Here is a 17,044-nt window from a genome sequence, read left to right as displayed (position 1 = left end):
TTACATTTTGTAGGCACATGAATTGGGGACGGAACCGACATTTGCAGCTACATTTGAACGCACATTTCAAAAGAAAGATAAGACATGGACTGGCGATCGAGCAAAAGTTATTAAGGTATGTACGGTTATAATTTGGGCTTTATGGAAACTAGAATGAAAACCGTGAATGCTTTTAATATTTATGGTAGATATATATATGAAGTTATTTTATTTTCATCTATATTGTTAATGTAGGAAAAATATGATAAACTTTTAATGAGCAATGCTAGTGGTAGTGATGGCTGTGCTGCGTCTGAGCCATCAGTTGACAGTATGGCATTATGGGTGGAGGCAACAGGTGGGATGAAAAAAGGAAAAATATTTGGGATGGGATCCTTGTCAAGGATGTACATGCCGAATCATGCTGGAACTTCATCATCCAATGCGGCTGGTCGAAGGAGGACGCGACATGACGAGCAATTGACCCAAGAAGTGAACCAACTGAAAAATATAATTGTAGAGAGGGACAAAGAAATAAATGACTTGAATCAACAAATGCAAATCGTTATGCGACACCTCAACCTCAATCGCGGTGAGGTTCCTCCTGTACCTCCCGCCAATCCAATAGGTGATGGGCACAATGATGAGCGATACAATGATGCTGAGATTGATGATGATGATGATGATTTTCTCGGTCCTTTCTAGTTAAAAATCCCAAAATCGGGGGTAAGCTTGCTTCACAATCTTTTATGACATAAGTGCAGTTTCACCCAATATGTTTCTGCCCTACAATTACTTTTTGTTCACAACTTTCTTACAACTAGGTTCTTTGCTTGCGAAAAACTGAAAATTTAGAGATCCCAGGATGACATGCTTGTTAAAAAAAATCATGATATTTGAACATTGTAGAAATACATGCCTTAATTGACTTTGAGTCCTCTCTTCCTGGGGATTGGTGTTGGTAATTCACCTCTCTAAGTCATTAAACTGTTGAATGCTGTTTGGACAAGAATCTAATTTTTCCTAGGTGACAGAAATACGGTTTACAATGGTGAAAAAACTACAGTTGATGTCAAAGTTGACTCATATTCATATGTAAGAACATTGATGTTCGTCCTGAAACGTTTTTTTGTTAACCCTCTTACTTGTTTTTTTAAACCTAGTTCCACATCCATGCATAAACACTTCTTTTATATCCAGGACTGATTGAATATCTTTATTTATGTATCCACATTTCATCAGGTGTCGACAAAAGTGACTGCTTTTGGTGTCCTGCCGAGTACTAAAGCTGCCCAATCTTGTGTCTGGTTTGTCGATTTTTCGTTTTTTAAGCAGAATCTATGGTTGTCCCGCCTCCTATGAATGTTTTGAATGTATTATAAGATTGGATATCAAAAAGCATCATGTCAAACTTTGCAACTTTGTATATATCATTATTTTTTGCAGACTAGCATCTTTCCTTCAGTTATATTTTTCAATTATATGGCATTGTGCCTGGTTTGTTCGTTTTCTATTTCTGAAGCGGAATCTATGGTTGTCTCGTGTCCTTTGATTGTTTTCAATGTATTACATGATGTTCATTAATGCGTAGCTATTGATATGGACAAGATTTGATGGCCGAAATGGTGTAAAATTTGCAACGAATATTTAGAGACGAATTTTGCGACCATTACAGTTCGTGGCTAATTTGCGATGAATAAGTAGCGACGAATCAAGTTCGTGGCTAATTTGCGACGAATACATTTTGCAACAAACAAAGTTCGTGGCTAATTTTGAGACAAATTTTGCAACGAATTTTGCGACGAATAAAGTTCGTGGCTAATTTTGCGACGAATTTCGTGACAAATTTTGCGACGAATAAAGTTCGTGGCTAATTTTGCAACGAATTTTGTGACGAATTTCGCGACGAATTTCGCGACGAAATTTGCGACGAAATTTGCGATGAATTTGGCAACGAATTTTGCGACGAATAAAGTTCGTGGCTAATTTGCGACGAATTATTTGCAACGAACGTTTTTCCGTCGCAATTTTGCGACAGAAATTGAAATTTTCCGTCGCAAAATTTTGCGACAACCTATTAGCGACGGACTTTTTTCCGTCGCTAAATTTGTCGCAAATTCGATTTGTGACTGATTTTTCCAAATTTTTCGTTGCAAAATTTGTCGCTAATCCCTTGTTTTTTTGTAGTGATAGCCAAATATAGCTAGACACCGTTAGGAAAAAAAGTACTACTAAACAAAACTCATCAAGTATCATTAGAAAGATCTATTAAATTTCGAAAATTGAAGAAAAAAACACTTCAGTGTTCAAGATTACTGAAAATATCATTATGTATTTAAATGGCTACTGATTCATAACACTATGTGAAATTTAGAAATGATCAAAGCATGAATAATGTAATTTTGCTAGATGACATTATCAAGGGCGCCTATAATATGCTTGCGAGGCTCTTCAGTTATTCATGAGATAACGTGGTCAAATATACAATACGTATGAAAGACTCCTGTTAGCATAGCGACACTGTTCTCTCAATTTTATAATGGAGATGGGCTGCCGGAAGAGCAAAAGAGTCATGGTTCTTGAGCAAGTAACGAAAATTTAAATTTGCAATTTTTTTCATTTAAAAAAATGTACAATATGATACCATTAAGCAATAAAATATTGGGAAAAGTACAAAAAGTCCTAACCATATTGCATTGATACCAATTTAGTCATAAGCCTTTCAATTGGATCAATTTAGTCCTAAATCTTTTCACATTAGTATCAATTGAGTCCATCCGGCCAATTTAGGTCAGAAATTACTAATGTGGACGTCGGCCGTTCTATGTGGCATGGTTGGCACTGATGTAAATATTTTTTAATATTTTTTTTCTTTTTTTCCTTTTTTCCTTTTCTTTTTTCCTTTCCTTTCTCTTTTTTCTTTTTTCCTTATTTCCCATCGCCGGTCGCCAGTCGCCAGCCTCCATGATGGCAAGTGGTGGTTGCCAGCGAGGGCGAGGGCAGGCATATGTGCTTTCTAATCAAATTTAAATGCATAACGATAATTCCATTAATCTTGAAAACGACATTGAAGTGTTTTTTTCCTTTTCTTTAAAATTTAATATATATTTCTAATGTTATTAAAATGTTTTATTTAGTAATAACTTTTCCATACCGAGGTTGGCTATATTTGGATATTTAAATTCATTTAGGTGTAAATGTGCTTTCTGCCAGCAAATCCCATTGAGCACTAAGCAAGAATTTTCAAGGAAACCGGATGAACTGCATTTGGGACTAACTTTTTCGCAAGGCTTTTGGGCCTATAAAGGCTCTTGACCAAAATACTAGGGTGTTTAGTAAAAAAAATTTAGAGCTCCGGGCAAATGTATTGCATTTTTTAAGTTTTCTAAAGTCCTTTAACCGGCAGATCAGTAGGAACTTTGGCCTTAAGCATTTCCAGAAAGCGAAAACATCTTTTCCCTTAAACTTTTTCCGTCGCTAGATTTTAGAAATTCCCAAAATGCATTCATCGCCGACCACCCTGGGCTACATCATCGGCAATGCCAGTTCTGACTGCCAGCAAGCCAAATCTGGCGCCGGCGAGCCTCACCCAAGGTTGCACGACCTTGGGCAACTGCTACGAATGCCAAATATGGCTTGTTGGCAGTCTGAGCCCTTTTCCGAACATCGGCAAAGGGTTTGAGTTTTCTGTTAAAAAAAATTGTGAAAGTCCTTTACGAGTGTGATTTTTCCAAAACCATTTAAACAAAGTTTGTACTTTTAAATTACAATTTACAATTTACCAAACACAATTTACATTTTGAGAAACTCCTTTAACCTAAAGTTATTTGTATTTCCCCAAAGTTTTCCCCAAAAATCTAACCAAACGTAGCCGAAGGGGTTACTCGGTTGTCTTGGTTTATAAAAAGGTGGCGATGGCCATCACATGATCACTGTCCAAAAGTGGATAGTTGAGTGTCATCTTCTTCGTATGTTTCAAGTGTTTAGAGATTTATAGATATTGAAGCTCTGCGACTATTCTCTCCTTTTCCCACTAATTTCTTCACGCCCTCAATAGTCGTTTTCTCGACTCCATCTCGATCTTACTGATCGCGAATATGTCTTACTGCAACTTTCCGTCGATCTTTGGATGTTTACTTGTAATCCTCCAATTCATTCAAGCGCGCGAAAAAGATATCTGTAGCTTTTTTTTTAAAAAAAATATTGGGTTTATTTTCTGATACAGCACCATATCAGCGTCGCTTGTTATCTAAAAATATTGGGCCTTTGTTTTTAATGCAGTGTCACATTCAACACCGCATCATTCGGCACCACTTTTTTAGCAGTCAAGCGTGAACGAATTTGTTCATGTAAGACATTACCTCTGTGTCGGCGCTTTGGCAACGGAAGAAGAAGAAAATCACCAATGATCCTCGATGGAAATCGAAAGCAAAGACGGGGGGTGGACCTCAACATCCGATCAACAAAAGGGATTATTTCTTTTTCCCCTCTTTGTAATGTATTTATTCAAGAGCCGTTACCCTCAGGCAGAACATAGAATGTGCGCAAGACACACGCATATATATATATATATATATATATATATATATATATATATATATATATATGCGAATTTTGGGGATAAGTACACTAGAAGTGTAATGCTCACTTGAGTGCCATAACTTTTTTTTTTCGCTTACTTGAGTAAAATCGATCACTCAAGCGCCATTTCCGGCAAATCGTCTTACATGGGTTTTTTTTTAAAGTTTTTCATTTCTACATGGAATTTTTAAAAATAAACCGAACTCCAATGTAGTCATTTCTTGCCGTTTCTTTAAAATCTTCCCTAATTAGACGACGTCATTTTCAAACTCTCTCTATTCCTCAAACGACATCGTTTTTCAAACTCTCACTCTTCTTGTCATTTAAGTGGTCACTTTAAAAAAAATTGATGAACCAAGTATTCATCTCTAAAAATTTATGGCACCAAAACGATTATTCGCAAAGTTATTAGAACTTCTGCTATCCTTCAATCAGACACTCAAGTAACATCGTTTGCCTTCTCAAGTGCTGACTTCAGCTTTCCGACATGTCACGTCGAATGATGTATTATAAATTAATGTCACATCGGCTTTTCCGATGAAGCAAATCGACAATGACACTCAAGTAATCGATTTTTCAAATTTGTGACACTCAAATGAGCGAAAAAAAGTTATGGCACTCAAGAAAACGCCATGCAAAAGTTATGGCATTCATAATGTACTTATCCTGCAAACTTTATCTTCAACCATTGTGCCTTTTTTTTTCCAATTGAACCGTTGTGTTTGACAAGGATTCTACAACATCCGCAAAGGATTTGGTCACCCATATTATTCTAAACTTTAGCCAACAAAGAGAGATGAAAACTCTGCAGAAACTGTCCTGGGGACTTGTTATCTTCTCAAAGCTCACAAGCACCACACATTGCCTTCCCACTCCCAAGAACACGCGCACGCTCGCTCTCTCTCGCTCGCCAACCGCGACCATGCCCACTCTCCTCCACTTCACTCCTCCCTTCTCCCTCCTCAAACACCCGCCGCCCGCCTCCGCCGCCCCCTCCTCCCTCCTCCGCCCTCCCCGCCACGCCCTCCGCCTGGCTCGCCGCCGCAGCTCCTCCGGCCCCATAAGAGCCCACAAGGTGGTGATAGAGCACGAGGGCCAGGCCACGGAGCTGGAGGTGGAGCCGGACGAGACCATCCTGTCCAAGGCCATCGACTCGGGCCTGCCCGTCCCCCACGACTGCAAGCTCGGCGTGTGCATGACCTGCCCCGCCCGGCTCGTCAGCGGGTCCGTCGACCAGAGCGAGGGCATGCTCAGCGACGACGTCGTGGAGCGCGGCTACGCCCTCCTCTGCGTGTCGTACCCGACGTCGGATTGCACGATCAAGACCATCCCCGAGGAGGAGCTCTTGTCTCTGCAGCTCGCAACTGCTAATGACTAGAATACGAATTTCGTCTTGTGCCTGAAAACGTCAAAATGTTCTTTTTTCTCTTTTGTCTTTTTCCCTTTCCCTTCGATTATATGTGGTGGGATTTTGATGGAATTTGGTGTTGGTTAATTTTAATGGGGAGAGATCACGAATCAAGAGTTCTTCAGTTTTCTTGTTCAGAGAATATTTACGGGTCAACATTCATGGACTGCATAGCTGTAGTGGTGGTTAAAGTATGATGTTGCGATATCAATACTAATTGATATGCTGATTCAAAAGCAAGCATTCAAAAATTGAATCAAATTCTACAGTCCGTTGCATCATTTCGCAAATCAATCCTGTAGGTTGGTTATTCTACGGTTAAGGGATGAAGATAGCTAAAAAGGAGTGCAGTCATGATGTGGCTGTGGCTTTGAGGAGATGACAGACAGAAGAGCATCTTAGTTCAATCCTGGAATGTAAGGAATTTATTATACATAATGTGCACTCGTGGCTCCCTTAGCATTGAACTCTGAGGACTAGGAGTTTCAAGCAGAGACGCGAGTTTGAGTTTTCTTATTGTTAATGTAACACCAGACAAACATGGGAAAGGTAATTTTAGGTGGATTAAGTTAACATGTGCATTGAAAAGCTTGAATTCAGTCTGTGGTTGCAAATGGGATTTGGCTGCGTTGCCTCCTTGGTGGTGGAGGGAATCAACTTATCTTAGTTACATGAATTTGTTTAGGAAGTTAAAGTTGGAATTTTGGTATGAAAACATTCAAAAGGAAGGAGATTTCTTGCTTATCCGGAATGGTGTTTGCAGGAATCATGAGATAATTGACACCTTCTCTGCAAAAAATGAAAATGTCATGAGATAGATGTATTGATTTGGCAAACTAGTTATGATCAACAAGAATTTTCTCTCAAAAATTTTCTTGGCTTATGGACAAAAACCTTCATTGATAAAACAAACTTGTCTATCAACAGTAGGACTAGAAACCTTGTACTTGTCCAAGAGGTTTGTTCTACTTCTGTCTGTTACAGCTTTCAGAGGATATTCTTGTTCAATAGTCCATCCCCTAAAAATGAGCAGATAATACTCTCTCGCTCTCTCTGCAAAAACTCATCTCCAGGAGAAAAGTAATGCATTACAATGTCATGCAACATTCTCTAGATCATATAAGCAAAAGTTGCATCTACCCATAAACAGTCACCACCAGAACAGCAGAATTCCATTCTAATGTGCTCCCAATTAGAGAGCTGATGACTCTGCTTCTAAATTGTGGCTTGGTTGGCTTTCTTCGTTTTTCGTTGCTTAAGTTTCACCTTCACGTTAACCCCATTATCAATAACAGCCTGAAGCACAATCGTAAGCTTTCCCTCCAATTTCTCCCCTTTCCTCGGCGTATAAATTACGTCATGAATGTCATCAGCCAACGCTCGCTGAGCCAGAATTTCGCCAACAGCAGCGCAAGCAGCTGCATTTCTAGTCGAAGCCAGATCGAACTTCATGTCTTTCGAAATAGAATGTGCCACAGCAACGACTTTGCTCGTCGCCCTGTGAATTATACATGCACGAACAGAGGCCTTCGATATGTAAATATCCAGGCAAAACGGTTCATGGTAAGGACCTGTGAGTTGATTAAATGTCGGAGTCCTCAACCTCTTCTTGCTTGAAGTGCAATCGACTTCGGCTTCATCCAGCAGAAAAGGCACATTCTTTTTCTTTGCAGCTTTGGGAAGTTTTTCATCTCTGGTGACTAAACCTTGGTCTTCCTTCTTCTTGCTTTCCTTTGGATCTTCTCGCCGCTTTGGGGATTTCTTCCTATGGAAGTCAAAACTGTACTCTTCGAACTCCTTGGATGCCTTGTCAATTTTGTAAAAGAGATTGCCTCTTATCCGCATGTTATCAATCTCATCGAAGTCGGCCTCTTCCTCGACAGATGAAGAATGATCCTCATACTCCTCTGTCGTTTTGGTCAAATTTTCTGTTCCCAACGACCTCCTTGGCCCCTGCCATGCCTGCGCCAACCCAGCAGAGACCCGCCACTGGTCGTCATCCACAACCTCTATGGCACAACCAGCTAATGAAGGCCTGCCATCAGCAAACAATGGAGAAAGCTGCATTCTGTTCGAACCGCGAGCAGTTGTTCTAGGCCCATTATAAACCAACTCGGACCGACCCTTTTCGATTCCCCTATCAGCAACTTCAGACGCACTCGACCAAACACTGACCAACCTCGGAAGAAAACGAGAGTTGACCCCTAACGTTACTGCAACGCCTCTTCTCAAGAAAGTAAATGCCATAGTGTGTGCCTCGGAGACGTCGCAGGATCGTAGAGTTAGACCCACCTCGACAAATCAATGAAATCGTAAAAATAAGATGATCACAAGGAGCTCTACGTAAAAATCCATCAGTCGTGGCGCATGAGCTGAAAAATCTTCGGTGGAGCAATTCGTCGAACACCTCATATGCAGGCTACTCTTTCTCGTTCGTTTCCCGCCAAGCAGAGCGACGGAAGTAGTGGGCTTAGCTCCGCGTGCTGAGTCCGCTGACTGCTGGGGCTTCGCAAGTGCAAAAGGTGCTGATCCCTTCTTATCTCCTGATTCGGGGATCGACCGAATGACTTGATTTCCACAGGGGTTGAGGGACAATATGGAGACCCTAGGGTGCCCTTGTGAGCACCTCGTAAGCAAACAAGAGCTGACGATTGTCAAAACTGGTACTCCATTAGGATTTTACAGTGCCAACGTGAACCATTTCACCGGATCGCTACTCTCTGCAAGTCTTGAGGCAAACCCAACTGTTTTGACTGTCTTTTCTTCTCTCCTGATCTGTTTTTTGGAGATTGTGTGTGTGAATAAATTTTTGCAGCTGGTTTTAGGTGAACATGGAATCGAGTTCAACCATCAGCCATCGAGGAAGATGTCCATGGCCTAACTCTATAATCTCTCCAAGATTAGGCTTATCTTCTCTCCCGATTTAGATTTAGGTCTAGATTCGAAAGTTTTACTCTCTCGATTTAGATTTAGATTTAGATTTAGGAGTTCCTTACAGCTATTTGATTTGTGTTCTTTTAACATATTGATGTTGGTGTCTCTGTACGGTCATGATGATGAGAACGTCGAATCTAGACGCACACCACAAGCCATTGCAAATGGAGTGGGAGATCTTGGCGTATGTTCATCACTAAATATAGTGATCGGTCGCCGAACGTTTACAGTAATAAATCTATTTTTTAGGGATAAGAGTGTTTTTAGTTGCAGACTGTGATTTGTTATTTGTGTTCTGGTAGTTGCTTTATTTCGCAATGTTAGGGATTTGTTAGATTTGTATGCCTTCTAAGTACCTCCGAATATTATTATAATGAATGGAATCTTTCTTTCGAAAAAAAAAAAGTTGATTTAAAAGGGCTCTTTAACAAAATCCTTTCCTACATTTGGTTTGATCGGGTTAAATTTCTAGAAAACTAAAAATTACGCATTAATTCGGGTTCTAAATTTTCTCGAATCTGATTGAATGGTAATGAGATTTCAAATTGCGCAACAAGATTAAGTTCTCAAAAGTCAAAATCGATTAAATTGGGTTACACTACCATTATTATCACATATAAAGAAAAGTGTCAGAAAAATCTTAAACTTATTACATATATGCAAATTTAGTTATACACCTTTTGATATAGTGTCAATTCAATCCTTTCGACTAATTTTGGAATATGAACACCAACCGGCCTAGTGACAATTCAGTCCTTTCGACTAATTTTGGCCAGTTATTGTTGACGTGGACACCAGTCTACATGGCACGGTCAGCACTGACATGAATAACTTTTAATAATATTTTGATATTTTTTAGAATTTATTTATTTATTTTATTATTCTTTTCTTCTTCTTTTTTCTTTCTTTTTCTTCTTTTTTTTTCCTTCCCACCCTTCTTCCTCCGGCCAGTCACCGAACCTCGCCGACCGACTAGAGGCTAGGGCCGGTGAGCCTCGTCAACCACTAGTGAGGCTCGCCCTAGCCAAATCAGGCCAGGGTCGAGCTGGCGAGGCTCCAACCCTCGCCCAATAGCTGGCAAGGCTCCAGCCCTCGCCTTCGACCTCACGGCCTCTAGCGATGGCAACGGCGACGGCGGCTGGGCCAGGCTCGCTATAGGGTAGTAAGGTTGACCTCGCCGGCCCTAGCCTCTAGCCAATCACCGAGATCCAGCTACCGGTGGGAGGAAAAAGGGAGAGGAAGAAAAAAATATATAAATCAATAAAATTCAAAAAATTATTAAAAAATTATTAAAAGTTGTTCTTGTCGGCGCCAGCCGTACCACATAAGTTAACTGACGTCCACGTCAGCAATATCCGGCTAATTGACTGAATTAGCACTACATCAAAAGGTTTAAAACTAAATTAACACAAGAAAAAGGTTTAGAACTAAATTGATACTAAATTGTCCAAATAGGTCGGAGTATGATAAAAACAAAATTAAAAAAGGTCGGAGAATCCATCTCGGGTTCGAAACTGGATTTGGTTGCATGCAAGATTAATCGAATCCAACCAGGAATGGGAATAGCCACAGCCCAAACTTGTCTCACCGTCGTTACTAGTGATTTTCGAGCCGAAAAGTTATACCCGCCGAAAGAAGATTCACAAATGAAACCTTGAACCAAATACGTCTTCTTGCTTCAAGCCTTCCTCTGTTCCTTAGTTAGATTCTTGAACTGCTACGGTGAATCACCACGGAAGTTTTGAGTCCGGACTTTCTTTGACACATCCGAGGTAGCACACTTGATTGACGCCAATGATGGGGGAGTCGAGACAGAGTGGCTTACGAGTTCCTTAACTGGAGCCCCGCACCGGTGTCGAATAGCGATGTTTCTGCAGAATCCACCCCACGCACAGCTCAATATCTGTCCCCATCTTGTCTGTATCCTCGTCATGTTTTCCCTCTTTGTCCAGAGCCACTCGTGTCATCGTCTCGATGTCTTTTCTTAAGTCGCATCATGTTCCTTCCAGAGTGTCCGCGCTACGTATTTTATTGCAAGCGTCGAACGTGCAATGGAAAGCCAAGCACTTTCGAGGAAGAAGCAAAAATCAAAGCATGGGGGCGTGATGAGAGGGGCACCAATAATGCCTCGCTCCCGATAGGCTCAATCGAAATCCAATCCGGTCGACACCAACAGTGACGAACTTGTTTAACAGAGGACACGATTAGACGACACATGATTCAAGTTTCAGGGTTCACCGACCAAAACCCACCATTGGTGGGGCGAAAACAAGACAGTTCTGACCCACAAGAGTTTCAAGATATACCATAATCTGCGTAAGTGCTAACAAGAATCACTCACTCTAATGAAGAAAACCATGGATCATCTCCAATCATCAAATTAAAGACAGTAAGTTCGAACCTCATAGGAATACCCACCAAAAGCATGTATAGCGGGGAAGGGGAAGATGACCCACAAGTAGGGGGCGGGGGGGGTGGGGGGGGTGCGGTGTATGTTAATAAGTCTTTTTTCTACAATCTATTACCATCAATAGAGTTCCTTCAAAGAGTCCCAAAGTCTGTCACGATGCCATCATAATTACTTTTCCACAATCGCCTAGAGCTACAGATCAACATCAGAAATACAGATTCTTACCGCCGACTTGGCAAGAACATGGGAAAAGGAAATTAACACACAGATACTGCTACCGTTGACAAGGTTAGTGATTACAATAACAAGGCAAGTGGGAATTGAAACAGATTATGGTCATCATATCAGTGGTTACCATCTTCGGGTTTGTCAATTCTCTATCGGTAGTAAGCCTGCTGATAAGCTGAAGCCTGCTGATAAGCTGGTGCCACGCCATTTCCATAGCCACCATAGGGAGAATAGTTCATGGGAGGTGCAGGGTATGATCCGGCGAGAGGTGGTGGAGCTGCTTCGGGCGAGTAGGCATAGGGGTTTGCCGGTGGACTCAAGCCACCATACATGGGCTGTGGCGAATGGTATGTTGGGACTCCAGCTGGGTATTGACCATGTGAGGGCGACCGCACATATGCAGGAGCTGCGGGGAAAGAGGAGACGTATGCATTGGCCAGACGACCAGCTTTTGCAGGAGGCATAGGTCCACCATTGTTGGCTCTTGTTCTTTTGTTGGCTGGAACAGCAGCTGGTTGCCTTTTCTTCTCGATCTTGACCTTCTCTAGTTGGTCAAGGCGTTTCTTGAGATTTTCTGGGGGGAACTGAGCTTCGAGCTTGTACTCCTCAATGCACTTTAGAACAGCTCGCAATGCTGACTGCTCTTTGCGTGAAGCCAGGTTCTGTCATAAAACATTCCTCAGGTGACTGTCAAATTCAATCTACATAAAGTACATCTTAATATAGATAGTAATGGTGTATCAGGCAGAAAACTCAGTGATAAGGTGGTTCCAAATGAGCTTATTCCGCACATATTGCTCAGCAGAATAATTTAAAGACAAAAACCTTACGCAAGACAGAGAGCTTGAAGCGTGCATGAGGACACAGTTTTTTCTGTCTAGGCGCATGCATAAAGCTTGTGTTGCCGTGCTGCATGGCATTAAGCTTCACCATGTTTCAGATGGATATTACCATGATATAAATTCAATGACAACCCACTTTGTCATTCTAGTTACTACACGTAGGTTGAAGGCTGGAAAGTTAAAAGAAACAAATCCATGCAGTAAATGGAGAATACCTAGGACATCCATCAAACAACGGAAACTCTTGCAAGACTAGAGGAAGGATTGCAACACATAAGACTAAGAATGATTTCTCTAGCAGTTATGCACTTGGTGGTGCCTTTTGTACTAAAATTCCTTCCAGCATGCAGAGAAAAGGCAAAAGATGAAGAGTACCGCAGCTCGGCCAGCATTGTTAGGATCCTCCAGCATAATAGCTGCAGCTTTGCGCGCATCTTTCAGAAAAGCCTTCAACAGAGGTACAGGGGGGAACACGTTTACCAAACCAACTTCATAAGTAAAATGCACAGCATCTAGCTGCTGTCCCCTGCTGATTAGTTCCTTGATAATATCTGCAGATAAAACAGCCGAGAAACAAACCAACTTAGCATTCATCTACTTTAGAGAGGGAAAAAGCTGACAAGTTCAGGACAAAGCATGCTACAGAACTCTTCAACACATCCTACCTCTCTGCAACACATAAAAGCTAAAAGTAAGTTCTAATCACTCTTAGGCATCCATCACAAAAAACCTCATCACTTGATTACCCAAAAATCTCCCAGGTAACGGCTGAGATGCCACATATTCCACATCAGCATAGGCTTATGACTAATAATTTTTATCCCTGATTATAATGACAGAAGAGGGAGGGATCCACATATCATGGTCAAAGAGAGAAATTGCTATCTTCAGACAATGCATCATCACCCATTATTAGGAGAGCCAGCTTGTCAAAAGAACATTTCATCGGGGGAAGAAATCATCAAAAAGAATTCAAAGGAACATATTGCCAGTGGAAATAATCCAGAAGATAAGCGAATAAACTGGATGCTTAATTGTCCCATATCTTGTCAATTCAATACCATACTCTCACCAGAAATCCAACAAGTACCAGTGGCTTCTCCAAAGATAGAGGTTGCTAAATTGTCAGAACCAAGTAAATTCTGGGAAAAACAAAACAACCATTGGCCTTCTTCATCTACACTGAGTCCAGCACAAGGGAAACATTTTTTATCCACTGCCAGAGTCTTTTTTCTCAACATAAGATGCACACTTCATTGGTATTCTCAGAAGAATCCCCATATCTCGTCAAAAGCTAGTTTGACTGGCTGGGCAGAACTTTGATCTTATCTTTCTATTCTAGTTTCCAAACTCAATGTACACAAAACCCTCTCCCAAGTTCATCCAGTAACGGACGTCAAATAACCCTCTATTTGCTTCAACTAAATCAGATTACTTCCCTACTCCACCACAAAACCTCGAAAATAAAGACCCAGATCCTTGTGGAACATCTTCCCTTTCCTACCGCTGTGAACTCGCAATATCCACTGAAAGTGAATGAAAAATCCTAGCCTCACATATTGCAACCCAGACACCGCGGTTCTTTTCATTCTGCGGAGAAATTTCCCAGAGATTTCGGCAAACTACAACCGACGTTCACGAACCTTGGACTTCAGTTCCGAAATTAGGAACAATAATGAGCATAAGTGAACAACCCTCAAGAGCTAACATGATACAATTAGCGCAGCAAAGAACCCAACTTGTGCATCAAACAAACGATTCCCACACGCTACAGACACAAAGAAGCGCAGTAAGCCAGTAACATACCGGGCATTTTGTCTCCCAGACCAAGCGAGACCGCAAGCTTGGGCATCTGCTTGCGCCACGCGGACCCGACCACGAGCTTCCTGTAGAAGTCGACATCCTCCTTCTTCACGATCCCGAACGTCACCAAATGCTGCAAGAAAGTGTGCACGTCGGGCGTCTTCACGTTCTCGATGCCGCCTCTCTCCTCCAGGCTCGCCTTCCACGCCTCCGCGATGTCCTTGGCCCTCTCCCTCACGCTCGGCGTCACCAGCACCCTCGACTTCCCGATCACCGGATCGACCACGACCGGAATCAGCGACTCCAGGATCAGGACGCAGGCCCAGCCCAGGTCGTTCCCCCTGTCCCCTCCCCGCTTGTCCACGGGGAAGACCTCGGATATCGCCTCGAGCACGAACTTCGCCGGATCAACGCAGTCGACCAGGGCGAGACGCATTTTCTCCCTCATGAGGTCCAGCTCCTTCTTCTTCCCGGTCACGAACCTCCAGAACTCCTTGGAGTCCATCCTCAAGCAGAAGGACCTCAGCTTCATCAGCAAGCCCTCGCCGTCGTCGACCTCGCCGCCGCCGGGAGAGCCCGGCTCCACCCCGAGAGGCCCCCGCTCGAGGGCGCCGAGCGCGGCCTCCTTGCTCTTCTCGACCTTCTCGAGGACGATCTCGACGCTGCCGTCGATCGTGGTCTCGCGCTCGTCGAGGACGGTGAGGGTCTTCTTGGTCTGGTCGTCGAGGGCGCGGAGCTTCTGCTTCAGGGCCTCCGACTTCTTCGCGAGGTTCTGCTCCAGGGAGGTGAAGTGGTCGGAGAGCTCCTTCCAGAGGAGGGTGCAGCTGGTCATCAGCGAGGTCTGCCGCTGGAAGTCGTCGAAGCTGCTCGCCGGCGCCGGCGGCGGCTGGGACGGCGGCTCGACGCCCGGATCGGGGATCGACCCCATGCCGGAGGCCAGTGAGTCGTCGCTGTTGGGCGACTCGGTGAGTGAGAGTACACGACAAGGAACGAGGTGTGAGGGGAGGAGAGAGAAAGCTCTAGAGAGAGAAAGCAAGGTGGAAGGGGGAAGGAACCCTAGAAACGTAGGAAGAGAGGGAGATAAAAAGATCGTGGGGAAGACGACAGGGATGACGTGGAGGACCGCGACAGCGACACGCGTATAGGCGGCACTGTCCGAAGAAAAAAAGTTCAGTTGAGGACCGGGGCTAGAGTGCGCCGGGGGTGCGCGGGTTAGAGTTTCGAGAGGGGGTGCTAAAGTTAACGGGCGCGCCCGAAGGTGCGCAGGTTAAAGGCTTCCGAGGAGGAGAAAAGGATTGAAAATTTCCCGACTTTTTCTCGACGTTTGCCGAAACTTTGGCTCCGTTCGTTTGGCGGAAAATATTCTTCTTTTGGAAAATATTTTCCCGGAAGTCATTTTCCTGGAAAATATTTTCCCGGAACATAATTTTCCGGTGTTCGGCGACCAATATGAAAAAGTTTCTGAAATATTTTTCACGCAAGTGATCAAGGCGGACGGCATGGCCGATCATGACGGCGACGGGCGGCGGCGATCGGCCGCGGCGATGGCGAGCGGCGGCGGGCGACCGGCGGCGGCGGGCGGCGCGACGACCGGATGCGGCGGCGATCGGCGGCGCGGCGGCCGGCGATCGGCGGCGGGGCCGGAGATCGGCGGCGGCGGGCGGCCGACGACCGGATGCGGCCGGCGACGGCGGCGGCGGCCGGAGACTCGGCGGCGACGGCGGGCAGGAGACCGACGGCGGCGGGCGGCGGCGGAGGCGGCGGAGGGCGACCGGCGGCGGCGGAGGGCGACCGGCGCGGCGGCGGCGGCGGCGGCGGCGGCGCGGCGGGCGGCGGCGGCGGGCGGCGGCGATCGGCGATGAGGCGGCGGCGATCGGGCGGCGGGCCGCGGCGGCGGCGGCGGGCGACGGGCGGCGGCGCGGCGGCGACCGGCGGCGGCGGGCGGCGACCGGGCGGGCGGCGGCGGCGGGCCGGCGACCGGCGGCGGCGGCGGGCGGGCGGCGGGACCGGCGGGCGGCGGGCGGCGTGCCGGCGATCGGGGGCGGCGGCGTGCGGGCGACCGGCGGGGCGCGGCCGGCGACCGGCGGGGGCGGCGGCGGCGGGGCGACCGGCGGCGGCGACGATCGGCGGCGGGCGACGGGCGGGCGGCCGGCGACGGGCGGCGGCGACCGGCGACCGGCGGCGGCGGGGCGGCGCGGCGGGCGGCGGGCGGCGGCGGCGGGCGGCGGCGGGCGGCGCGGCGGCGGCGGGCGGCGGCGGCGGGCGGCGCGCGGCGGCGCCGGCGGCGACCGGGCGGCGGCGGCGGGCGGCGGGCGGCGGCGGGCGGCGGCGGGCGGGCGGGGCAATGGCCGGCGACTGAGGCGGTGGTGGCCGGCAACCTTATTAAAGAAGAAGAAGAAGAAGCTCCGGAAAATGATTTCCGCTTTTGAAGAAACGGAAGTCATTTTCCATAGACTTAGGCTATTTTGTGAAGGGGGGAAGGAAAATATTTTTCCACGGAAAACGTTTTCTGCCCCCCAAACACCGGAAAACCCGGAAAATATTTTCCGGAAGAATATTTTCCGCCAAACGAACGGAGCCTAAATTTTGACAACCCACGTACTTACACGCTTTTTTTTAATTAAAAATATCTTAGATCTTTCGCAAAAACAAGGCACGTAGAATCTTTTCGGGATTTTTAAATTTTCAATAACGACTAGAAAAAAAATTTTAATTTTAAGATTAATACCACAAAATAATCCTAAAATTATGCCGCCCCAGAGACACAAATACCCGAACTTTTTTTTGGTGTCACTAAAAATCATAAACTTACCCATTGTGACTCATGTATCCCAAACCTTTTTTTTGTGTCATAAAAAA

General features: G+C 45.2%; 3 protein-coding genes across 3 annotated transcripts; 1 reads left to right on the top strand and 2 right to left on the bottom strand.

The window, feature by feature from the left end:
• Positions 1 to 5,352: 5,352 nt before the first annotated feature.
• Positions 5,353 to 6,092, top strand: LOC115677741 (ferredoxin C 1, chloroplastic). Its single transcript, XM_056302766.1, has one exon. The coding sequence runs from the start codon at positions 5,357 to 5,359 to the stop codon at positions 5,936 to 5,938; it is 582 nt and encodes a 193-aa protein (XP_056158741.1). The 5' UTR covers positions 5,353 to 5,356; the 3' UTR covers positions 5,939 to 6,092.
• A 671-nt stretch (positions 6,093 to 6,763) lies between these two features.
• LOC115677740 (uncharacterized) lies at positions 6,764 to 9,111 on the bottom strand. Its single transcript, XM_030600959.2, has one exon. The coding sequence runs from the start codon at positions 8,213 to 8,215 to the stop codon at positions 7,184 to 7,186; it is 1,032 nt and encodes a 343-aa protein (XP_030456819.1). The 5' UTR covers positions 8,216 to 9,111; the 3' UTR covers positions 6,764 to 7,183.
• Positions 9,112 to 11,393: 2,282 nt separating this feature from the next.
• LOC115667857 (FRIGIDA-like protein 4a) lies at positions 11,394 to 15,216 on the bottom strand. The gene is made up of 3 exons (XM_030589396.2): positions 14,189 to 15,216; positions 12,758 to 12,933; positions 11,394 to 12,202 (listed from the first exon to the last, which is right to left on the bottom strand). Exons 1-3 carry the CDS (start codon positions 15,111 to 15,113, stop codon positions 11,690 to 11,692), a joined length of 1,614 nt encoding a protein of 537 aa, XP_030445256.1. The 5' UTR covers positions 15,114 to 15,216; the 3' UTR covers positions 11,394 to 11,689.
• Between the last annotated feature and the right edge of the window lie 1,828 nt (positions 15,217 to 17,044).

Source organism: Syzygium oleosum, unplaced genomic scaffold, assembly GCF_021117445.2.
Source record: "Syzygium oleosum isolate NSW1041296 unplaced genomic scaffold, Sole_v2.1 Sole_v2.01, whole genome shotgun sequence".
In the NCBI taxonomy this organism is placed as follows: Eukaryota; Viridiplantae; Streptophyta; class Magnoliopsida; order Myrtales; family Myrtaceae; genus Syzygium; species Syzygium oleosum.
Note: the sequence above shows the minus strand (reverse complement) of the source record. Positions and strands in the feature narration are given on the sequence as shown.